The following is a 25,666-nucleotide window of genomic DNA, read 5'->3' on the forward strand; positions in this document are numbered from 1 at the left end:
AGCATATTCATGAATATGTGACACGTTTTTCGTGTCAGATAAGTAAGGCCGAGCGGGTGAAGCCACCCGGACTTTTACAGCCCTTGAAGATACCAATAAGTGGGAAAGCATTTCCATGGACTTTATTGTAGGGCTGCCTACGACACAAGGTGGATATGATTCTATTCTTGTGGTGGTTGATCGTCTTACCAAGATGGCTCACTTCATTCCAACTAGAGAGTCTGTTAGTGCCCCGCAAGTGGCGGATTTGTTTATTAGACATATATTTCGTCTGCATGGATTACCCAGATCCATAGTGTTAGATAGAGATGTCAAATTTACCGATCATTTTTGCATTGCGGTATTTGAAACACTAAGGACTGAGTTGGGAATGAGTAGTAGGGATCATCTAGAAACGGATGGTCAGACAAAAAGAATCAACCAAATTTTAGAGGACATGCGTCGAGCATATGTGTCATTGAGGCAACATACATAAGACAAGTGGTTGCCATTGTTGGAGTTTGCCTGCAATGATAGAAAACATTCCTCTACAGGATTCAGTCCGTTTGAACTGAACTATGGTTATAGACCAGCGAATCCAACTATAGTTGGAATACCTCAGAAAGTGCCTAGTGCCGCGAACTTTATGGTTCAGATGCCGGAGATGCTAGCACTTGCGAGAGCTAACATTCACCAAGCTATGGAAAGAGCTAAGGCGTATGCGGATGAAAACCGATCCGTTAGAGAATTTAAGGAAGAAGAAAAAGTTTTTCTCAGAGTTCCTTCGCCTCTAAGTCTTTGATTGCAGGAGAGTGCTGAGTTATCACCTCGATATTGTGGGCCATGGTTAATTCTAAAAAGAATAGGCAAGGTAGCCTATAAATTAGAATTACCAACGGGATGTAAGGTGCACCCACTGTTTCATGTTTCTCGTTTAAAGAAATTTTTGCATACAGGTGACTCACTAATCGAAGGTGTTGTTTTGTTTCAGGAGATAGAGGATAATGCAAGACGCAAACCAACAAGAATCTTGGACCGAGGAACAATGCAGTTGTGCAATCGGAAGATACCCACAGTGTTGGTTGCATGGCATGGTCAACCTCTATCAGAAGCTACCTGGGAATCCGTAAACCAGTTACGGAGAGTGTTTCCAGATTTCATCATCGAGGACGCTGATGCTTGAAGAGGGAAGAAATGTCATGCTCTAGCCCAGATAGCATGACCTCGGAAAGATCAGTGGGCATTTTCTCTTAGATGACCGACTCTTGTAATATTTAATGTGCGTAAATAAAATGGTCAAGGGAAGTAACTGCCAATGTCCTAGGTGAGGAAATTTTAGTTAGATATTTTGACATTTGGCATGTTGCCAAAATTATTGAGTCATGAGCTCTTTCATAAAAAGAATGCACGTTTCGGAATTTAGAAGCCTCAGGTCCACGCTAAACTCTTGTAACAGATTCTCTCTTCATGAATAAAGCCTTCGGGGGGGGGTCCAGCCCGACGATTGTCCTAGGCCCTAGTGTATTTGCAGAGAGAGAGAGAGAGCAAAAGAGATAGTGTTTGCAGAACTTTTTGTCTACGAGATTTCAGAGATGAGGATTTCATGTGTCCACAAGATTGCATTGGTATCAGAGCGGACGTTTGGAGCCTTCTAAGGTTCTAAAATCATGTAAGAGACAAAGAATTTAAAGCGATGCCCACGAAGATTGACACACTACAAAGGATAATAGTCCTTTAAGAGTGACGTGACGTGAGCGATAAAGGCAACGTGTGCAGGCCGTGAGCTTCACGTGGGCTACGATAGGTGACTGTGGAGAATTTCTGACAAAAATTTGATGACAGCGATCTCCACGCAGAGCATGTTGAGAGACGCCTTCACGTGGGTACATGGTGCAGTTCTGTTTGCTTGACGGTGACCGGGCTGACAGACGCGTGAGCGACTGACGAAATCAGAGATTTGCACAAGTTAAAAAAAAATGCATGCCTTTGTGCTCAGAAAAGGGAATCATATGCATTCTCAATGTCATTTGCAGTAGCCAAAAAAGGGGCACACAGCTTTGAGTTCATGCCTTGAGTTGACAGCCTGGCACTAGCACAGGTTGTGAATGCAAGACACCTCTTGTTGAGGTATTTTCTCTTTGAAAAGCAAAGGCTGAGTGCATTAGTTGCATACACAGTGTGTGTGAGAGAGTTGCATTTCTCATATTTTGGTTGCAAAGATGGCTTCATAGCAGCATGCCTAATCATCCCATAAGGGAATGGCAGAGTTTGACCAGGTACAGCAGGCTGAGGCTATACAGATAAATAAAGAGAATTCCTACAGAGAGTTGATTACTCAATTGGGAGAGGCAACAAGCGATCCCTTGTTTCGCAAGATGATATAACCTCTTTTTAAGAGAAAGCCAAAGAAACCTCCCTCTGTAGCAGATCAAGAAGAAGTGGTGGTGGGCAAAAAGAGAAAAAGAGCAGGTCCTCTTTCCAAGAAGAAAAAGACGAAGCATCATCACAGTTCATCCAATTTGTCTTCTTCTTCTAGCTCTACCTCTTCATCCTCAACATCATCTCCTTCTTCTGGATCTTCAGAGCCAAAGAAGAAGAAGAAGAAGAAGAAGAAGAAGTCCAGCAGGAAGGCAAAGACTAAAGAATTTAAAGATGGTGGGAAGTCAGTAAGATTTGCCACTTACAATGGCCAGTACAGCCAGGCTGAAAAGGCAATGCAGTTCATAAGGCAATTTGATGCTGCCTTTAGCCTGGAAAATTTTAGTGAGTCCTCAAAGCTCCATATGGTTGGTTTACACTTGACTGGTACACCCAGTGCATGGCGGATGGCTAAAACAGCCAACAATGTAGCCCCCGGGAAATGGAAGGACTTCAAGAAAGCTTTCTATAAATAGTTTATTCCCCAAACAGTTTCGGAATCATGTTCTTCTTGGTTGGGAGAGCATTCATATGGAAGCACAAGATACAGTTGAGTCTTACAACCAGAAATTTTAGGATGCATACTTGCAGGTTTCGCCTTTCAAAAAAAATTCTGACAAGACTCAACTCAAGAAGTACCAGGCTGGACTCACTCCCAGGATACAAGCCCAAGTGAACACTAAAAATATTCAAAAAAATATCAGATCTTACGCATTCAGCCAATGTGGCTAGTCTTGTGTACATGCAAGATCCTACTAGTGTGCCTTCACTACAGGCAAGGTTACCGGGGATAAAAAGCCAGCGACCCCCAAGAGAGTTTCCCAAGGCTCAGAAGAGGGGATTTCAACCTCAGAAGCCAAGGGGAAACCAAGTGCAAAAGCCCTATAAGGGAAGACCAAAGTTTTCCCCTGACAGATTGAAACTTTCATGAAAGAGGGTAAATGCTTCACATGTGGAAAAAAGGGGCATGTGGCTGCCCAGTGCCCGGAAAAGCCATCCACTCCGAAGGGAAAAGAGGCAGAGAAGCCACGGGGACCGTACAAGCCAATGGCAAGAGGAATTCCTGGGTCATGTTTCAAACCCAGAGGAACGAGAACCGCTGCTATCATGGGGCAAAGTCAGAGACCAGAAAGAGCTGATTTTATTTGATCCAGGGGCTACTGAAAACTTTATATCAAAGGATCTAGCCTTGAGGCTGGAAATAAAGACGGAGGAGTTGGACAGAGCTCTGGATGCCGATCAGATGTTCTATGGGAATCCTGTGCCCGCCACTCCCTTGATAGGGAAGCTCCGTCTCCATGTACAGAGTTATGTGGATCAGGAAGACTTATTCATTTCTCCACTGAAACATCATGATGTAGTCTTGGGTATGCCTTGGTTTCATCGCAAGGCAGTGAAGTTGACTCTTCTTGAGAGAGTACTCGAGTTTGTACATAGGGGCAAAGCACATCGTGTGGTTGCTAGGAATAGAGGGAAAACTATTCCCATTGTATCAAATAGTTCTGTTGGAAGAGAAATAAAGTCTGCAGTTTCAGCTTACATGGTTTTTGTAAAAGAAAGAGATGTGGAAATGTATGCTGAAATAAGTGAGGCAGATCAGAATAAGTTTCGGATTCTTGAAATATTTGAAGATTGTTTTTCAGTTTCTTGAAATTAGTGCAACTCAGCAAGAGAAGATTATGACTCAGGTGCAGAACTTCTTGTCCAAGGGGCTGATTCAGCCTCGTTCTTCTCCTTTTTGCTCCCTTGTACTGCTAGTACAGAAGGAAGATGGCTCTTTCTGTATGTGCGTCGATTATCGTGCTCTAAACAAAATGACCATCAAGAATAGATTCCCTATTCCACACATTGATGATGTGCTGGATCAGTTAAATGGAGCTTCAGTTTTCAACAAGTTAGACTTAAAGAGTGGCTATCACCACGTGAGGATATAGCCTCAGGATGTGCACAAGACAGCGTTCCGCACTACTTTTGGGTTGTATGAATATCTGGTGATGCCTTTTGGTTTGACAACTGCCCCGGCTACTTTCAATAGGATGATGGATCGTCTCTTCCGACCCTACAGACAGTTCACGGGTACCTTCTTTGATAACATAATTGTCTTTTCTAAGTTCGAAGAAGAGCACAAGGAACATCTTGCTACAGTGTTTCAAAAGGAGAGAAATCATCAGCTCTATGCAAACAGCAAGAAAAGTGAATTCTTTCTAGAAGAAATCCATTACTTGGGACATATAATATCTAAAGATGGTTTCCTAGGCCTGTGTTCTTACTACAGAAGATTTATCAGGCATTTTGCAGATATAGCCGCTCCACTCCACAATCTTACTAAGAAAAATGCAGCTTTCAGATGGGGAATTCCACAAAAGACAGCATTCACCACACTCAAAGAAAGGTTGACTACAGAGCCAGTTCCAGATTTGTATCAGCCATTTGAGGTGAATTGTGATGCTTGTGGGGTATGTGTTGGGGCTGCATTGCATCAGAATGGTCATGTAGTGGCCTATGAGAGCAGGAGACTCCAGGATGCAGACAGATATCTGGGAATCTATGAGAAAGAGTTATTGTCTGTAATTCATGTCATCCATACATGGAAACATTATCTTTTGAATGCAGATTTTACAGTTAAAACAGATCACCAAAGTCAGAGATACTTTTTGACTCAAACAAAGCTCTCCGAGAAGCATATGAAATGGGCAAACATGCTCTCAATGTACCATTTTCAGATTGTCCATACTCCAGAAGTTCGGAACAAAGTGGCAGATGCCTTGTCCCGAAGACCTCAGGTCAACAATGTGCCTATTGCTTATCATCAAGACCTGGAAGATATGAGAGAGCAATATAATAATGATGCAGATTTTAGTGAGATTTTACAACAAATGCAAGAGGGGCAGTCCACCAGTCACTTTTTCCTAAAAGATGGGTATCTAATGAAAGATGACTGCCTGTGCATCACCCAAAAGATGAGGAAAAAGATTTTGGAAGAATGCCATGCATCTCCCTATGCTAGGCATAGAGGAATTACAGCAACAACTCAAGCACTAGAGAGGTATTTCTTTTGGCCACGGATGCGGAAAGATATACATCAGTTTGTTACTAAATGCCTTACGTGTCAGAAAGTGAAGTATGATGGACGGAAGGCACCTGGCCTACTTATGCCTCTTCCTGTGACGCAGGCACCGTGGGAAAGCATTGCAATGGACTTCATTTTAGATTTGCCAAGATCAAAGTCAAGGAATGATGGGATTTAGACTATCATTGATAGATTCAGCAAGCAAGCTCATTTCATTCCGGTTCGTAAAACCATAAAGGCAGATCATATGGCTAAGCTTTTCAAGGCACAGATCTTTAAGCACCATGGTATGCCTAAGTCCATTGTCAGTGATCGAGATTCCAGAATGACCGATCTATTCTAGAGAGCTTTATTTGATAATATGGGGACAAATATGAATTTTTCTTCTTCTTTCCATCCCCAGACAGATGGTCAAAGTGAAGTAGCAAATTCTACAACATTGGATATGCTGAAATGCTACGTGGGTGACCAAGGTTCAGACTGGGAAAAGTACCTACCATTGGTACAGTTCGCTTACAATAATACAGTACACACCTCCACAGAGAAAGCCCCCTTTAAGATCATCTGTGGGAAGGTGATTCTGCCACCAATCTTAAGGACCCAAGATGAAATTTTTGCAGCTGATCAGTTTGTGAGAGACCTCCGGACAGCTTTCAGCCAAGTCCGGACAGCAATTGAAAGCCAAGTCCGGACAGCAATTGAAAGATCTCAAGAAAAGCATAAAAGAGCTGCAGATAAGCATAGGAGACATTTAGATCTCAAGGAAGGGGATTGGGTACTTTAGAAGTTTGAGAAAGCTAGGCTCCGCAAGTTGAAAGGCAAACAGAAAGTGTATGCAAAGTTATCTCCCAAGTACTATGGCCCTTTCAGGGCTACAGAAGGAATAAATGAGGTTGCATACAGGTTGGCATTGCAAGAGCATTGGAGGATTCACAATGCTTTCCATGTGAGTCTTCTAGAGAAATTCCAAGGGCCAGAGCCTACAGAGCCAATAGCAGAGGATCCACCAAAAGTGGATGAGCTGAAGGACATCCTTCAGCCAGAGCAGATTGTGTACCATACTGCACACAAAGGCCCTCAGGGCAAGGAATTTTGCAGGTACCTTGTAAAATTCAAGAATTATATGGCATTGGATGCCAAGTGGATGGATGAAGATGTTGACCAATCATCCACAGCTTTTGGATATGTACAAGGAAGCTTTTCAGTTGAGGTCAACTAAATAGAAGCCGAGGGGATGTCACCACAATGTAAATATCCTAAGTCAAAGTACAGTTGACCATTTATTTGATCATAATTAAAGAGTTTTCCATTTAGGTTAATTATGGTCAAAAGAATTATTTTAATGGTCAAAGAATTGACTACAATCAAAGATACTTGACTCTCGTCAAGTAAGCCTGATTTCGGTCGGGGAGACTTAGTTTATTACCAAGAGGGCTAACTGCGGTTAACCAGAGAACCACAAAGCTAACTACGGTCAGGGAGTGTTGCCTTCGATCAACAAGACTTGGCATGGGCCAAGAGGGCTAGCTACGGTTAACCAAGATGTGCCAACTTCGATTGGAGAGTTGTGCCAACTTCGGTTGGAGAGACTTGATTATAATTAAGGCGCCTCGACCATTGGTCAAAGCCCCTTAATCATGATCAAGAGAGTTGATCTCAATCAACCAAAGAAATGTTTTATGTTGTGCGCTTGTGTGTTCAGTGGAAACTAAATTTAACATGTTTTATGTTGTGCGCTTGTGTGTTCCCTTTGTGGCATGTACTAAATTTTAGTTAGATATTTTGACATGGGTGCGCTTAATGGGTGCCATGGTGGTGCGCTTTAATTAATTGTTACAGGTACCAAGAACGGTTGACTTCCCAAGCGCTAAGGAGCTTAGCAAGCGACCGGAAGATGTTCATGTGACCAAGGAACATCGAAGACCCTAGAGATTGCCCCTCTGTGGCATGTACTAAATTTTAGTTAGATATTTTGACATTTGGCATGTTGCCAAAAATTATTGAGCCATTAGCTCTTTTGTAAATGCCTAGAAGGATCGAGTGTAAGTGCATCAACATCCTTATCTTGCTGATCAATATCACAGATTGCTGACCAAGGAACATCGAAGACCCTAGAGATTGCCCCTCTGTGGCATGTACTAAATTTTAGTTAGATATTTTGACATTTGGCATGTTGCCAAAAATTATTGAGCCATTAGCTCTTTTGTAAATGCCTAGAAGGATCGAGTGTAAGTGCATCAACATCCTTATCTTGCTGATCAATATCACAGATTTGCTCATCATTGCTTGGTGCCTCATCTATCTTTTCACCCATCAGGTCTGCTTCATTGTCACAGTTATGTAGGCTACTTTGAATATAGGCATTTCTTCCATTAGTGTGCTGAATTGCCAAGGCATCATTTGGAGCAATGTATCGGTCCTGCAAACTGATATAACAGCCCCCTTGCTGTCCATATTTGTTTAAATAATGTGGGCCACTGCTTTTATTTGAGCAGCTATCCCAACATAACCCTTTTGTAATTGCACTTGTAATAGCCTAGAAACAACCAGATTTTTGTCCTGCATATTGGGGCATCTTCCACGGCTTTGAAGCATGATTTCGCTGCGTACTAGGGAGAGGCATAGCATGGCTAAGCTGCATAGCTCCTCTAGGCATCATAGCTCCAAGAGACTCTTTGGGTGGATCGATATCCTTCTCATCCCCATCATTTTGGTGCATAGAAGGAAGTGTGGGCTGCTTTCCCATCGATTGCATTGCAATGTGCACAACCTCTCCGACCTCCACATAAATTTGTTCGCCGATTTGTTGGCCCATCTGCTTCTCTACCGTGCTCTGAAGCATCACTAATGAAGCATCCATGAAGCTAGCCCTTGCGCCATCAAGCGTGTGCATTGCAAAGCTAGGAGGTATACCCTTGGGTGCTCCCGAAATGACAGCTTTTGATTCTTGCTGTTCATAGCCATTTAAGCTGCTATTTTCATTAGAACACTTCTCCCCACAACATCCTTTAGTATTTGCAGCTGCAATCACTTGACAACAACCATAGTTTTGTCATGCATCCAAAGTCATCATCCATGGCTCTAAAGCATGGTTTTGCTACATGCTAGGGAGTGGCATAACATGGCTAGACTTCATTACAAGCATTCCCAAGATGTTGGGTGTTTACTGTTATATGCTTGCATAGCCTTTGACATCACTCCCCTCAGCATCGTAGCTCCAACAAGTTGATCTATGGCATTTGTATCTCGACATTTAGCATAGGACATCGCTGTCGATCTAACAGCTGAATATGTAAGGTACAACCACCATCATATATATCCTGACCATGCAAGGTATTTTGTGCTTGCAATGCACAAGCCTATGAAGCAAAATGCATCTCAGCTTGCAGTCCACCTGAAACTCGATGCATAACAATCTTCTCAATAAGCCCAAAAAGCGAAAATACCTGATTCAACACATCCAATGTAATGGGGTACAACATATTGTGGATGGTAATCAAAAGGATTCCATGCGGCTGTGAATCATCCCCACTTTGAAGGTGCCCTAATCTTTTTGCATGCTGCATAAAGACCTGCATAAGCTGTCCAAAACTTTTTTTTTTGCCGAAAAAACAGTGCTAATTATATTACTTCGAGAACAAGATACAAGAGGTCAGCTTATAGCTGATGGGCTGCGTTCACAAATCGGACACAGCCCTAAAAGGTAGCAGAATAAATCATACTCTCACGGAGGGATAAGACGAGTGTGAGTGAACAGCCATCGGGGTGGTGAGTAGTGCCACCGAAGGCCCTGCGTAGTCGGCTCGAAGAAGAGGCCCTGTGTGTCCCAAGCCCGGAGGAAGCGTCTCCGCTTCTCCTGACCGGCCCGGGAGTCTCCCTGAATCTGGTCCCACTGGCCTCTGAGGGTATGAATAATCTCACTCCAAATCTCCGCCATGATCTGGGCAGTCGATAAGGAGGTGCCACCGAGGATCTGCGCGCAGCGCGAGGTCCAGATGTGCCACCCTGTAATGCTGCTAATAATCTCCCAGACTGGTTGCCTCTCCCGAACTCCTGTATCAGCCTCTGCTAGGTGCTGCGGGATACCCTCGAGCGGCCCCCACATCCCCTGTGTGATAAGGAAAGTGGGGTCCTGCTGGCATGCCTCGAATAAGTGATGAAGACCAGGTGCGGTGCTGCACCAACAGAACGCGCCCCAAGTGATCAATCCTAGCTCTGGTGCTGCGCGAGTAAGAATCCCGAAAGTCCACCTCCACACTTCCTGGGCGCGAGTGCAGCTCCACAGGCAGTGTTTTGGTGACTCCTCATCCGCATGGCAAATCTGGCAGCATCCGTCCTGGCCTATCTGCCTCAACCAGCTCCCCACTGGAAGACCTTTGTGGGCAAGAAGCCACAGGAAGTATGAGATCTTCCGCGGCCGCCAGCTCTCCCACAAGGCCTTCCAGAATGCCTGCAAAAAGAACCTGGAAATACCCTGTGCGTACCAGCTGGGTCGCTGGGTGGGGGGGCGGCTCTGCATCCTCCCAAGAACTCGCCTGCCCAGAGTCGTGCTGTAGGCGAAGAAGGAAGTCGGCCCCTGTCCTGTCACAATCTCTGGCCACCACCACTCTCTGGGTCCCAATCAAGCTCTGACAAGGCCCACCCCTCCCAGAGCCAAAGACGCCAAAGCTGGTTCTGCTCGATGCTAGGGTCGGTACGCCAGACCTTTCCCATAAGGCCTACGACCCGTACCCTCTGCCAAGGGAGTAGGGGGTCGATGAGCGCATCCTCTCTCCTGAGTCGTCCATCCCCAGAAACCGCGAAGAAGGAGATAGAGGAGTCATCCAAACGTCCTGCGATCACCAGTGGGATGCCACGGGGGGTGAACTGTCCCAGCCAGCGGGCGTCACCAGGCATGAGGACCTGAGGCTAAGGTGGAACCAACCAAACAACTGGGATCGCGCCGTCGATCTCCGTGCGTCTCGCCTGGGCTCCACGTGCAGCTCCAACTGCGTCTGCAAGATCAGCCGTCTCCAGATGTCTGTACGTATCCCTCCAAACTCGAAGGGACCGGGCTGGCCCCTTCATCCAGCCGTCCCACCTGATATGTGATCTCTCCCCCATCTGAAGGCCCTCGGCATCTCTGACCTGACCGTTCCAGATAAGCGGCTGGCGATCGATCTCCTCCTGACAGCTGGGAGGGGACTGAATGAGACTGAGGCGGAGCCGCCTCCAAACCATGAGGAGGCTACGAACGAGTGGGGAACGGGGCTGAGTGAGCGGGGCGGAAGTGAAGATCCACCTGAGGGACGGTAGCCACTCTCCACCTCGGCGCGGGACACAAGAACCGACTCCCTGCTGAAGTAACATCTTCCACATCTGCCCCCCCGGGGTCAAACCGCAGATGACAAGCTTGCCTAACAAGGCCTGACTCAAAAGCTCTGGATCGATGATCCCCAGGCCACCCTCAGCCTGCGGAAGAATGACTGTCTGCCAAGCAACCCTGGCTCTGGTATCTCTAAGACCATCCTCCCCGGACCAAAGAAAGTTCCGAACCAACCTCCTGAGCTGTGCCACGCTGGATCTCGAAAAGCACCAACAGGAAGCCACATACCAAGCCGTGGCTAGGAGGACCTGGTTAACTACCAGGGCACGACCTGCAAGAGAGAGCTAAGCAGTGCTCCAGAAAGCCAGCTTCCGTCGGATGGAGTCTAGCACCGGGAGAAACTGCTGAGCTGGCGTGATGTCTAGGCCAACCTGAAAGCCAAGGTATCTAGCTGTCTGTCCCTGTGGAATCCATCTGAAACCCAGAAATCGCCCCCACTGAGAACACGCCCCAGGGTCTGTGAGAAAACCAACTGATTTGTTCCATTTGATTTTCGCACCAGCGACCGAGCAGAAAACCTCCAGGGCCATCCTCACCCTCTCTAGCATCCTCTCATCGTCCTGGACATAAAGAGCTGTATCATTTGCGTACTCCGAGTCCAAAAGCTCCGTGTCCTCCCGGAGTGGAAGGCGAACACCCCTGATACCTGTGGACCTCGCCCGAAGATAATAAGTCATGGCCTCGGCGAAGAAGAGAAACAGGTAAGGAGCAAGGGGGCAGCCCTGACGCACTGATCTCTCCAAGCTAAAGCGCTCACCCATCCTGCCTCCAATGATGACCCTGCTAGACGCTGTCCTGTACAAAGCTGAGATACCCTGAATCCAACCTGCCGGGAAACCTAGCCGCTCCAGAGTCCCCTCAAAAAAGGACCAGTCCACTCGATCGTAGGCCTTCTCGAAGTCGAGAAGTAGAAAGGCAAGGTGTGATCCGCTGTGCTGAGCCCACTCCGCCGCCTCTGAAAAGGTGAAGACATTATCCAAGATACTGCGATCCTGGACAAAGCCTGTCTGAGTGTCATGAGGTCTGGGAGTAGAGGCCGAACTCTGGCGCTGATCATCTTGGCGAGGATTTTGTAGGCAGTGGTAAGGAGAGTGATCGGACGCCACTGGCGGATCTCCTGTCTATCTCCTCCCTTCGGGATGAGACAAATCAGTCCCGAGGAAAGGCTCTCTGGCATCTAACCGCTGCTGAAAATCCCCTGCAGAGCTGCAAGGAGGGGCTGATGGATCTGGTCCCAGAAGGAGGTGAAGAATGCCCGGGATAGCCCATCCTCACCTGGGCATTTCTGTCCGTCAATGGCCATCAAGGCCTCCAACATCTCATCCATGGTGAACGGTGCCAACGTCGCCTGCATGCTAGGCTGGACCAGGGATGGAATGTGCCTCCACACCTCCTCACGGGCACGACTAGCACGAGGGGCAAGCGGCTCCTGCTGGAAGAGGGTCCTGTAGAAGTCAGTGGCCAACCCCAGGACCTCCCCCGGATCCGTAACGATGTGACCATCCGCTGTCCTGAGGCTCCGAAGCTGATCACCTGCAGCTCTCTGGCCATGCGTCCTGAAGAACTCCCTGCACATCCGGTCACCCTTCCGGGCCCAGAAGGAGAGAGAGGCGTGATAGGAAAACTTTGAACGACGCTGGAGTGTCTCCTCCAGAAGGGCTCTGGCTCGAAGAGCCTGGATCCGAAGCTCCTCCGAACCCGGGGAAGCCTGCTGGAGTCGCTGAATGGAGGCGAGGTCCCTTCGAAGAGCTCTCTCTCTATCCCACCAATCCTGTCGAACCTGTAGGGCTGCGAGCTGGCAGATCTGGCTGGACTCCTGCAAAGCCTGCGCAACCGAGTCAACCAGATCCACGCACTCGCCCCAGTCTTTGTCCCAAAGACTGCAAATACTGCTGCGCACGTCCACCCTCGAGAAAATGGAGTCGGGAATCCTGCAAGACCGGAAGGGAAGGGTCTGGGCTGCCGAATCTAATGATAGGAGCACAGGCACATGGTCGAAAAGTGTCGTCCCTGGAACTATACCCGCCTGACCGCCTCTGCTGATGGCCCAATCACTGACATAAAATCTGTCAAGCCTCTCCAAGAGTCTGTCTCCTTCCCTGCGGAAGCCCCATGAGAAGTCCAGGCTCCCGTGCCAACGCCGGAAGGACGGGTCTCTCCAACTGTCCCTCCCTCCTGTCGCGAAGATGAAAGAGTCCCAAGCTGACTGCTCTGCCTGAGCCATACCTGTGAACTCCGGACCTCTGCCCTGCTGGTCCTCCAAGGTCTCCAGATTGTTGAAGTCACCTCCAACAATCCAGGAATCCATGTCTGGAAGAATCCCTGTAAGTGTCCTCTAGAAGGTGGCTCTACATCGGAGGTCTATGGGAGCATAAATGTTGAGGATTCCTATTTTGGATCCCTCCAAATCCAGGCCTACCCAAAGGGCCCGGCCTGGGATCGACGTGCCATGACCGAAAACTCCCTGGGCTAACTGCTCGCACGCGGAGGTACAGACACCCCCACTCCTCCCTTGTGCGCCAATCGAGGGCTCCCAATAAGTGTAGGAACGTCCAGGGAGAACCTTCCCGCAGCTACGAGAATGAGCCGCAGAAAGCTTGTGCTCCTGGAGCAGAAGTACATCTAAACGACCAATCACTGCAGGCTGAATTTCCTGTCGCAAAATGAGCTTCCTGGGACCACGGGTGCCAGAAGAGTGAAACCCGTTCACATTCCAAGATACGAGGTGTAGGCTCATGGAGAGGGATGGGAGGCTGCGAACAACTATCTGCTCGCGGTCGAAGTCGATGAAGAAGCAGACATATCGGAAGGGAGGCGCTACCGCTTATGAGAAGGTTTGGAGGGGGAGACGGGGTCGTCCTGCCCGTTCTTCAACACCTTCAGCAAAGGCGAGAGACCTTTGGTGCCATGAGCAAATGCTTTCTCGAGCCAGCTCGAGATCTCTGAAGTGGTCATCCCATAGAAGGTTCGGAGTTTCTGATGGGACCAAGCTCTGACATCCTGGGGGAGGGGCCATGACAGGGGAGGTCTGAGGATCACAATCAGTCGGAAGCGTTTGGCGGCGCAACGCCACCGCAGGCGCACATCGCCCTCGGACCACTGAGTCTCGAGAAGCTGCCCACCGGACGGGCCTATCCAGGAGCAAACCTGGGCGTGTGTCTGCTCTCTGAGAGCCTCCCAAACCGAGTCGTCTGTCCAGGTCTCGGTGCCATCGCTGAGGAACGTGAAAGCGAAGCTAGGGCCATCCCTAGGGGCCAAGGCGGCAATCTTCCCATCCGCCCCTTTGTGGAGCAGGAAGATACTGATGTCGAGACAAGCCGGGAAGGTCCCAAGGTCGGCCACATCCAAGTAGTCCCAAGGGCCAGATCTGTAAAAGTCTCGAGGAAGCTCTCTCTCCTGAAGCTGAGACCCATCAGAGTCTGCCACTGAGGGGCTAGCGGACAGGGAAGCCTGCTCCAGTGGTGGTGTAGACTCCGGGTGTCCTGCCAGCGGGGGGGGAGGGGGAGGAGGCTGAGGGGTAGGCGACTCGGACTCCACGGAGGCGACTAGCGGAGGAGGTGGAGGAGGAGGAACGGGGGCTGCCCTCGGCTAGGAAGCCGACGGTGCAGCTAACTCTGTAGGAGAGTCGAGGGGGATGGGGGAGGGATGGGGATGCATCTGGAACTGGGGCTGAGAGGGAGGAGGAGGAGACTGAGGAAGAAGAGGCGGGGGCTGAAGCTGCGGGTCGGGCGAAGGGGGGGGAAACTGGGGAAGGGGCTGGGACTGAGTGGAAGGGGACGGGGGAGCGGGAGAGAGGGGGATCTGAGGCTGTGGAGGGCGGGCTGCCGTCGAAGAAGAAGCTCTCCCAGATCCCTGGGACGGCTGCCTGTCAGCTCTCTGGGGTGCTGCTGCAGGAAGGGTAACCTCTGCCTCCTTGCCTTTATCCGAAATCTTCTTGTTCTTTCCTCTTTTCCGTCTAACCTCGGTCCAACCGCCCACCAACTCTGGACCGGACTCCGGCTGCCTCGGCTCCTCCTGACGTGGCTGTCCGGGGGGGGCGGGGACGGAGGGGGCGGGGGCGGGGGGCGCGAGACGAGCTGGCGAAAAGTGGACAAGCAGCCGCCAAGTGCCCAAAGCCGTGGCACCTCAGGCACTGACCTGGCTGTCCGGTGACTATCATGCTCTGGGTGATGCTGCCGGCATCTGTCACGATCTCGATCACTGCAGGGAGAGTCGCAGGATCTGCCACAGCCACACGGACTCGGGGGGCTCTTGCCGTAGTCACCGCGTCGGCGAAAGTGTCGTGCATAACCCAGCCAAAGTGGGAGCCCAAGTCCCTGACAATCGGCCGCAGCTCAGCAGCAAGACCTGGAAAAACTAGTGTCACTGGGTGGCGAGGTATACGGAACCGAACATCAAAATCCGCTGCGCTGAATCCACGGTACCACGGGACTATCATGATAATCTTTCCATCCACCGATGTGGGGGAACCGGCAATCAGGTTGCTCGCAGCTTTCTCATTGGAGAGTTTGAGCCAGAAGATGCCCCTTCCCATAAGGGCCACCTCCTCAATATGGCCATCCTCTAGCAGGAGAGTGGACTGGAGCCAGTCCCTGATGGCTGATCTGGAGGGAGAGTGTCCAATGACTCTACCGTAAACAGAGGTACGGGCAAAGTCAATGGCAACCTCCTGAACACGAGATGATTGTTGCTCTGTCAGGATAACGCGGTAGGTATCTGGAGAGGGAGGGTCCGACTGGGCCTCCGGATCCGGGCAGGGAGCCGCCATACCGCCAAGACTAACTGCAAGCTTCCGATGAGGAAAAGGCTGCCACCCAAAAAAGGGGGGCGAAGCGGAAGGGTGAAGCCTGGGTGTGGAGAGGACGGTTGCGGAGGCGGAAGGTGGAGAGAATGGAGGGCGGAGGACGGAGGGGCGAAACGGAAGGCTGGGAGGCGGAGGTGACGCGGGGGGAGTGGGGGCGGAGAGTTGGTGAAGTGAGGAGGCGGCGGGAGCGGGATGAGGCGGGGCGGGGCGGAAGGGAGGGGGTGGCGGGGTGGAGGAGTGGAGCGGAGGGGCGGGCGAGGCGGAATGAGGGGACGGGGGGCGGGGTGAAGGGTGCGGGGTGCGGGGAAGACGGGGGGCGCGGAAGGGCGGGGGGGGCGGGTTAGTGTGGCGAGGGACGGAGAGGTGAAGCGGGGGGCGAGGCGAGCGGAATGGAGGCGGGGGGGGGGGAGTGAAGCGAGGGGGGTCGGGCGGGTGAGGCTGAGCGGCGAGAGGGGGGGTGAGGTGAAGCGAGGGGGGGGTTGCATGAAGCGAGGTGAGGCGGAAGGGGGCGGGATGGAAGGGAGCGGAGAGGCGAGGGGCGGCTGAGACGAGGGAGGGGGGTGAGAGCGGAGGCGAGGGGCGGCGATGGAGAGGCGAGGTGGAGGGGAGCGGAGGGACGAAGTGGAGGGGAGCGGAGAGGCGAGAGAGCGGCGAGGGGGGTGAGAGCGGGGCGAGGGGCGCAGCGAGGTGGGCGGCATGGGGGAGGGGGGGGCGGGGGGCGAGGGCGGAGGGGCAGGGGGTGGGGGTGGTCGAGGCGAGGGGAGGAGCTAGGGGGGGGGAGGTAGAGCTAGCGAGGGAGGAGGGGAAGCTCGCAGGAGCGAACCGTCTATGTGCAATGATAAGCTGTCCAAAACTAGAGGCATGGTATCCCATGTTCCCTTCATACACATATGGCTGTCCCATGGTGTGCATTTAACCTTCATGGCTGTCCCACTGTGTTAAATACATGCACATGTGCTCACTTTCTGCTTGTCTCAAAGGTCAAAATGTATTGGAGAGGCTAGAAAGAAAGTGCCAAAACAGTCTTGAATGTCCATGGAGAAGGCTCGAGAAAGAGGTTGATGACGCTTCAAAATGGAGCCTGAACGGGCTGTGGAAGGCCTTGAGAAGAGGCTGGAAAATACTGACTTTCTGGCCCTCTTTTTTTTCCCCCCCTCTTTTTGGGGGTCCTAAGTCACCTAGGACAGTTAGTACAGCTCTAACCTAAGACCTTTAGGACTGTTAGGACAGTGTCTTAGGCCAACCTAACCCAGCCTTTAACCTTAGTTAGCACTATCCTAACCTAGACCCAAACTAACTAAACCTAACCTAGGTACCAGACCTAACCCAACTAATCTAACTAAACCTAACCGAACTAACCCAACCCTAAAGTAACTTCTAACCTAGTCTATCCACCTTCCTCCAAATCTGCCCCTACCCCTACATTGGTGATGCTGTCAGATCCTTCAGTGGCTCTGGTATTTGGGGACACAACAACAAACGAAAGCTTATCCCTAGATAATAGCTAAGCTGCTAGGAAGCCACAAGCCTTGCTTGGAAGCAAGTTTGTACTTTACAGCATGTAGTTATTGAAAATTTTAAAAAGATAAAGAGTTCAAAAGAAAGCTTACCCCTGGGTAGCCACTTAATAAGACTAGGTGCCATTTGATGGGGTTCAGATCGACTAGACGCAGCTTATCCTGGGATATCTAGTTATCTGAATACAAGTAGCTGAAAGGGGGCAGATCATCAATTGGAATGCCATCTCATGCCACTGAAAGATGCTCTTGTTCACAGTTAGCAGCATCTCTATTTGGAAAGATGCTGATGATCAGATGTGCACCATAGGCAATGCAAAGTCTTTCCCTCTCGAGTTGAGAAGGGAATACTGCCGAGTATAAAAACTCTGGTATCACATGGATGTTCATAGATGCGAGGATAGAAACTTCTGCAGTGAGTAAAATGTAGCCTTCAAGAGCATTCCTTACTAGCAGAAATTTGAAGATGCTCATACCATGACAGGGGAGGCCATGTAGCTGCCCAGACTAGCGAAACCCAAAGACTTATATTCCTATGTAGCCTTAAAAACTAAAATGGCACCTGAAACATCCCACACAATTCACACATTAACGTAGCTCTAAACACCCACAAAAACCCCCCCTACATGGGATGTATTACAGATGGCCAGTTTCTTCATGTAAGGGAGAATGATGAAACTTTTGGTATCACATGGATATATTATAGATGTGAGGATGGAAACTTAGGCAGTGGGTAAAATGTAGCCTTCAAGAGCATTTCTGGTACAAAGTTACTCGCAGAAATTCAACTTCAAGATGCTCACACCATGACAGGGGGGGGCCACACATTAACATACCTCTGAAAACCCACAAAACCCCCCCTTATATAAACTGTACTGCAAATATCCAGTTTCTTCATGTACAGGTACGTCTCCCAGACAATCCACAAACCCACAAAAACCCCCCTATACGAACTGTATTACAAATATGTTTCTGCATGTATAGGAGAGTGTAGACATATATAAATGCAAACTGAAGATTGCCCATGAGGATGCACAAACATGTGAATGATTGCTTTTGTTCTGTAGATGCCTGCCTGCCTGTGTATATGCATGTGCATGTGCATGTGTATGTGTGTGTGCATGCAAATAACTAAGCGAGAAAATGAAAAAAGGGAGTTGTGAACAGAGTCTGTCAATGGACCAAAAGGAAGAACAAAAAAGAGTGGGGAAATTTTGTGGGAATGGGCTGCATGCATTGATGACCAAAAAAGGACAAAGAACACGACTGACAAAGTGCTAAGAAGAGTATGGAAAGCAGCATAGAAGGACAGGGTTCTTTGAAACTTTAATTCATTACGTAGTTTACCTTGGATATCCATCTCGCTTCAAAATAAAATCAGCAACTTCTTGTCGGATGCCAGGTAGTCCTCGTGAATCACTGTAAGCACCTGCTCTCATGACACATGTCATGCACCTGAGATTAGAGAACATGCAACCATACTCATAACATATGAAATTCTCTCACACAACTTGAAAATCGCAGTACTTTCAAGCGCATTAAAATTTTGTGAATGGAAAAGATTCTGTATGCTAAAGATTATTAGGATAGACTACAGTGTGAGTTTTGGAGAGAGAGAGAGAGCAAGAGAGTGAGCTGAGAGCTGAAAGCTTGAAAGCTTAGTTGCAATAGAAGAGTGTAAGAGTACAACTGAAAGAGTGAGAGATAAGGTTTTGTCCTAGTGACAAAACCTTAGTAGTCACTAACCATAGTTAGTGGACTAACTGCGGTTAGGGGGGAAAACCTCTTAAAGAGGGAAAAGTGCCCCTAACTAGCTTATTAAATTACATTGGTCACTGCTGAATTATATCTATAATTCTAACACCCCCCTGCAGTGCCAATGTCATGTACAAGGCTGATTAATCACCAAACGGATATAAGTTCAGGGCACTGCGAAATGCCTCAAACTTTTCACGTGGTAGTGCTTTGGTGAAAATATCTGCAACATTGTCATGTGTGGACACAAAGATCATACTGATCTCTCCTGCATCCAACTTCTCTCTGACATAATGATAGTGAACCTCAATGTGCTTCGTGCGAGCATGAAACACTGGATTCTTTGCCACTGCAATGGCACTCTGACTATCAGTGAGAATTGGAGAAGGACCCTCCAATGACAGATGAAGATCAGCAAATAGACGTCGCAGCCAGACACATTCAACTGTTGCTGTGAAAGCTGCCCTGTACTCAGCTTCACATGATGAGGTAGCCACTGTAAATTGTTTCTTGCTCAGCTAGGAAATGCAAGATTTACCTAAAAAGAAACAATTGCCACTAGTGGACTGCCTAGTGTCATAATCACCAGCCCAATCTGAATCATTGTAGGCATGCATCTGCAAGTCACCCCCCCTGGGAAATAACAAGCCAAAAGACTTCGTGCCCTGCAAATAACAGAAGATGCGCTTAACTGCCTGCCAATGCATAGTTTTTGGGCTGTGCATATACCTGCTCACCTGAGATACTGCAAACTGAATATCATGTCTAGTGTTGCAGAGATAAATGAGGCATCCAAGAGCCTGACTCTAAAGTGTGGCATCAACTAATTCTCCTGCATCATGCGTTGTGAGTTTCAGCCCCGGCTCCATGGGAGTGGCTATGGGCTTACAATCATGCATGTTAAATCTGTCCAAGAGTTTCTGCACATACTTGGACTGAGACATAACAGTGCCACGTCTCTCTTGAGAGAACTGGATCCCCAAATAAAAGTGAAGCAGTCCCAAATCTGACATGTCAAAGTTGGTCTGCAAATCAGCTTTGAAATCTGCAATATTATCTTCTTTGGACCCTGTGAGCAGTAAGTCATCGACATAAAGAAGGACAACTAAAATTCCACCCCATCCATCTTGATGTAGAGGGTACTCTCAGTAGGACTATTGTGCAGCCCCTTGCTGGTCAAAAAGGCATGAATCTTGGCATACCATGCACGAGGGGCCTGTTTCAGCCCATGCAAAGCTTTGTTTAGCTTGCATACCTGAAGTGCATTTGCTGTAATTTCAAAGCCTGGAGGTTGTTTGACATAAACCTCTTCCAACAAGTCTCCATTTAAGAAGGCTGTTTTTATGTCCAACTGATGAGCATTCCACTCAAAATGTGCAGCCATTGCAATAACAGATCGCATAATGGTCATCCGGGATGTAGGAGCAAAAGTCTCCTCATAATCTATGTCCTTTTTCTAAGCATAGCCTTTAGCAACCAGCCTTGCCTTGTATCTGACAATGGAGCCATTTGGCTTCCGTTTCACCTTGAAAACCCATCGTGTGCCAATGGCATGTTTACCTGGTGGCAAGTCTACAACATCCCGAGTCTGATTTTTCCTAATGGACTGCAACTCATCGTGCATGGCATTCATCCAATGCACATTGTCCTTTGCTTCTTCGAATGTTGCAGGCTCCTCATCGAGAAGAGTACCTGCATATGCTGATTCCACTAAATTAGCACCTTCCATGTGCCTTGCTGCACTGCGAGTCCTGCCAGGTAATGGAGCATCAATCTTACTCTCCCTGAGTGTCTGTAACAACCAGTTTGGGACTGTTTTTGCTGCATGTATGTCTGCAATTTCTTGCTGAACTACCTGTTCCACTGCCTGTGGAGGTGGCAAGACATCCTGTGGCTGAACTGAAGCATCGGGAGGTGGCTGTAAATTCTGATTTGCATCAAAAATATCAGCAGGGGAACCCAAGGCAATGGGTAGCAACCCCTCAAAAACATCCTCTGAAGAAGGCAAATGAAATTCAGCCTGAGTGTGAGCTGAATTTTCTGCAAATATCACATCTCTACTGACAATGATCTTGCGCGTAGCAAGATTGTAGAGACGGTACCCCTTGCTTTCTGCACTGTACCCAACAAATATGCACTTAATTGCCTTATCTGACAACTTATGCCGAAATTCAACTGGCACATCAGCATATGCAAGGCATCCAAAGACTCGGAAATGATCCACTGAAGGCTTTCTCCCATTCCAGACCTCATAGGGAGTTTTTGTTTTCAAAGCCTTAGTGGGAGCCCGATTTAAGATGTAGTTGGCACACATTAGACCTTCAAGCCAAAATTTGTGAGGCATGTGTTTGCTTTTCAGCATACATCTGTCCATCTCCATAAGAGTTCTATTTTTCCTCTCAGCTTTACCATTTTACTGAGGGGTCAGCCTAATTGTGAGCTGATGCACAATACCCTTGCCTTTCAGAAAAGCATCAAAATCTGCAGACAAGTATTCCCCACCTCTAACTGTGCGCAATGTCTGTATCTTGAGTCCAGTTTCATTTTCAACCATGGCTGAAAAGTGTTTAAACACCATGAACACTTCTGATTTGCGCTTCAGCCCAAAGTCCCAAGTGAAATTGGAGTAATCATCAATAAAAGTAACAAAGTAGAGATGACCACCCAATGATGGAGTCCTCATGGGACCACAGACATCACTGTGTATAAGCTATAATTTGCGAACAGCTTTAACTGAACCATCCTTTTTGAAGCAGAATCTATGCATCTTGCCTAAAATGCACCCTTCACACACGTGGAGGAGGTATCTCAAGAGGTGGCAATGCATCAACCATAGAGTGCTTCTGAAGTGTCATCAAGCTGTTATAATGCATGTGGCCATATAAGACATGCCATAATTCTGCATTCTGCATGGTAGCAGTAGGGGTCGAAACTGCAAGAGCATGGGCTGCTCTTTCCTCAAAAAGATCAAGCTGAAAAAGCCCACGCAACAAAGTACCAGATAATCTCAAGGCATAATCATTTTCCCTGTCTCGGACAGCACATTTGTCATCCTCAAAGATGACCTGAAATCCAGCCCTGTTAAAAGTGGACACTGAAAGGAGATTCTTGGTGATACCAGGCACATATAAGACATCTGAAAGTCTAAAAACTGAGCCATCAATGGTAGTAAGCTCAACTTCTCCTGTGCCACGTACTGAATATGACGAGTTGTTGGCACAAGTGACTTTCTTACCAACGGGAGGAAGATGCAAGGAAGTAAAGAGACACTTCCTAGAAGTGATATGCTTGGATGCACCGCTGTCAAAATACCAAGTATTCAGTGTTTCATTGACACTGAAAGCAGATGCATCCGTAGAAGAGTCATAACTGCAAGCCAAAAAGGCATATGTATCATCATTACAAGTGGCTGTACTATCCCGAGCATCTGGAGCAGCCAGCCTAGAATCTGAAATGCAAGATAAAAAGGCATAATCTTGTCCAACAAAGTTGGCTGCAGCATCCCCACTGTCAGAAGCATGAGGAGCTGAATCTGAAACAGCCATACCAGAGCTGTTTTTCTTTTCTTTTGCAAGCCTTTTCCTGCATTCTACAATGTGATGACCTGGCTTTTTGCAGTAATGACAAAAACCCTTCTTCTTTGGCTTACTTGCATCATTCTTAGCCTTTTGTGAAGGCTGTTCTGACCCACTGGAAGGCTGATTTACTGATGTCTTTGCTTGTCCCTTTGTTTTTGACTTGAACTTTGAGAGCATAGCTTGTTCACCTGCACGTGAAGCCAAGTTTTTCCCGGTCTGCTCTTCCTGAAGCAGAAGTCCTATCACCTCATGAAAAGTGAGAGGATTTGCACCCCCCCTCAATGATAAGTTCAACGAGGTATGAAAGCTGAGATAAGACTCAGGAAGAGAATTCAGAGTGGTGGTAATCATCTCTGAATCAGGAATAATCTCATCTATGTTCAATAATTGCTCTCTGAGATCCTGTAGCTTTGTGAGGTGAGCTGACATGGAGTCACCCTCTTCCATATGTGTATTACTTAACTCTCTGTTCAAGAAAGATACCCTTGCATCATTCCGGGCTGCATACATGCTTTCTAAGATATCCCACGCTGCCTTCGAGGTCTTACACGACCGGATATGCGGAATGATAAATCTTTTCACTGAAAGAGAGATGCATGACAAAGGTAAGGCATCCCGTGAATCCCATCTCTTCTGCTCTGGAGTAGTGGCTATAGCTGCACCAACAACTTGTTCTGCAGCTGCACCCTGTGCATGACCTCTTGCACCTCCTTGCTAGGGAGGGGTATTAGGTGCCATACCTGCTGGTCGGATCTCACCCCCATTCACATAATCCCATAAATTGCGAGAAATCAAAATATTGCGTACCATAAAACTCCAGAGGGAGTAGTTGGTATCATCCAACTTGTCTTCCTGTGAAAGACCACCGAACTGGAAATCATTCTGATTTTGATGGGCCATATCTGAGAAAGAGATTTTAGCAGATACAAGACTGAATTCCCTTACTGGAAATAAAATGCACAGCTCCCAAAAAACACAGCCAAGCACTGGCTGTAAATGCAACTCAGATTTCTGCACTTGCACTATCAGAAATCTGTCCAAGCATCAAAAAACTCTCCAGAATCTGCCAAAAGTGCTGCAAAACACTTCAAGAAAGGCAGTATGAACTGAAATCTCCAAAATTGCTCTCCCAACATAAAAGCCCCAAAATAGGCCCGAAATTGCAACCAGAAAGGGGTACATTCATCAAAAGCCCCAAATGTTGCAAGAATTGTGCTCTATCTGCAAAAGCCCCAAATTTCACTGCGAAATTGCAGTGTAATCACAAAATCCCCAAATTTCTTCAAGAAATTGTACTGCAAAATTGAAAGCCCCAAATTTCGAGCTTGAAATTGCAACCAGAAAGGGGCAAATTTACTAAAAGCCCCAAATTTTGCAATTATCTGCAAAGTCCCAAATTTTGTCTGCAAGATTGCAAGCAGAACCAAAAAGCCCCAAATTTCTGAAGCAGATTCTGCAACTTGATTGCAATGTCTGCAACAAACAAGATGTCCCAAATGTGCTCCCAAAAACTAAGCCAAACAATGGCTGTCTGCAAAATGTGCCTGCCAAAGATCACCTGCAAGGAAGAGCTTGTGCACAAGTACAACCTGTACGACCAGGTACACACTTGGAATAAGAACCGTACAACTGTACGGCCGATGGTGTACGAACACTCAACGATGTATGGACCACCTGTACCGAATGTCTTGCAGATATACGACGATATGGACGGTCAACTAGTACGGATAGAGTACAGTCGATGTACGGACGAACATATTCGAGATGTACGGAGAAGTACATATGTACGGCGAACTATACGAAAGCAGGTACTACGACGAGATTGCAAGTACGAGCTGTACGACGCTGGTCTTGCTGTACGGTATGCACACGTACATACGGTACGATTGGATGTACGAGTTGTACGACGCTGGCGCAAAAAGGTACGACGAACGTACGGACGACGATCAGAAAGGAAGCGCAGGTACGGCAAACGTACGAACGATCACAATCAAAAAGGACAGCGAGATTGCAAGGAGATGTTGGGCTGGAGCTGGAGGTAGAGAGCATGAGCTGAAGGGAGCAGGGAGCACGGAGCTCTTGAACCCGCTCTGATACCAAATGTGAGTTTTGGGGAGAGAGAGAGAGCAAGAGAGTGAGCTGAGAGCTGAAAGCTTGAAAGCTTAGTTGCAATAGAAGAGTGTAAGAGTACAACTGAAAGAGTGAGAGATAAGGTTTTGTCCTAGTGACAAAACCTTAGTAGTCACTAACCATAGTTAGTGGACTAACTGCGGTTAGGGGGAAAACCCTCTTAAAGAGGGAAAAGTGCCCCTAACTAGCTTATTAAATTACATTGGTCACTGCTGAATTATATCTATAATTCTAACATAGAGGCTAGGAGTTAGTACTTTGTCTATTCATATTTTTAGGGCTTTAGTGACCTGAGTATATAAACCCAGTTCCTTTGTATTTCATTTGAGGAGTTGTTGCTCACTTTTGGAATAAACCATTCTCTTCTTTCTTGCTCTCTTGTTCATAAACATTTACAATTGGTATCATAGCCTCCTTCCTCAATCTAGCTCCCCAATTCTAGTCCCAGCTAGTCCAGTCTTCGGAAGAAGCCCTATCATCAACAACTCAGATTCATAGCTTCTGCTTGATGCGCTCTTGTACAGACCGCCATACTGTGGTAAGAACAACAGCGCTACCTCCTGAGAACATCGCAACCTCTCTTCCTGCCGATGCAAAGTTTAAGGCAACCAAATATTGGTTTGCCATACAACTGTAGCTACATCAGCATCTACACAGCTGATTTTGCTGCTATAAGACAAATGTGCTCGTATGACTATTTCTATAGTGACCAGTCTCCTGCACACTTTTCAAGGCAAATTTATGGAAGGCTCTCTTCCCAAGGCAAGGAAAACTGCTTTCTTGACAGATCAGCAGCCTTCTTGCTTCCTTTGCGGGGTCTGAGGCATTTTACAACACGAGAAGTCCTCCATGGTAACTGTTCTATTGTATATTCAGTCTCCTTCAAGCCAACCGCGGTGTTACCAAGTTACAGCCACCATCCTTCTTCATCTCATTGCCACAAATACGGCCAATTAATTGCCAACTGCAGCAAAAGGGAGGCAAATGAGATGAAGAAAGGGCGGTGGCAGTAACTTGGTAACTGAAAATCAGATCAGAAATATTCAGATC

The 25,666-nt window shown here is 47.9% G+C and overlaps 1 protein-coding gene across 1 annotated transcript in view; it reads right to left on the reverse strand.

The window, feature by feature from the left end:
• LOC147886161 (glutamate--glyoxylate aminotransferase 1-like) overlaps window positions 1-25,666 on the reverse strand; it is a 51,270-nt gene that overhangs the window by 20,272 nt on the left and 5,332 nt on the right. Inside the window, exon 4 of the mRNA XM_087395106.1 lies at window positions 18,501-18,582. Within this exon, the coding sequence (XP_087251232.1) occupies window positions 18,501-18,582 (82 nt within the window). The remainder of the gene's footprint in view (window positions 1-18,500; window positions 18,583-25,666) is intronic.

This window comes from Dipteris shenzhenensis, chromosome 24, assembly GCF_047967505.1.
Source record: "Dipteris shenzhenensis isolate YYH24624 ecotype China chromosome 24, Dip_SZ_1.0, whole genome shotgun sequence".
In the NCBI taxonomy this organism is placed as follows: Eukaryota; Viridiplantae; Streptophyta; class Polypodiopsida; order Gleicheniales; family Dipteridaceae; genus Dipteris; species Dipteris shenzhenensis.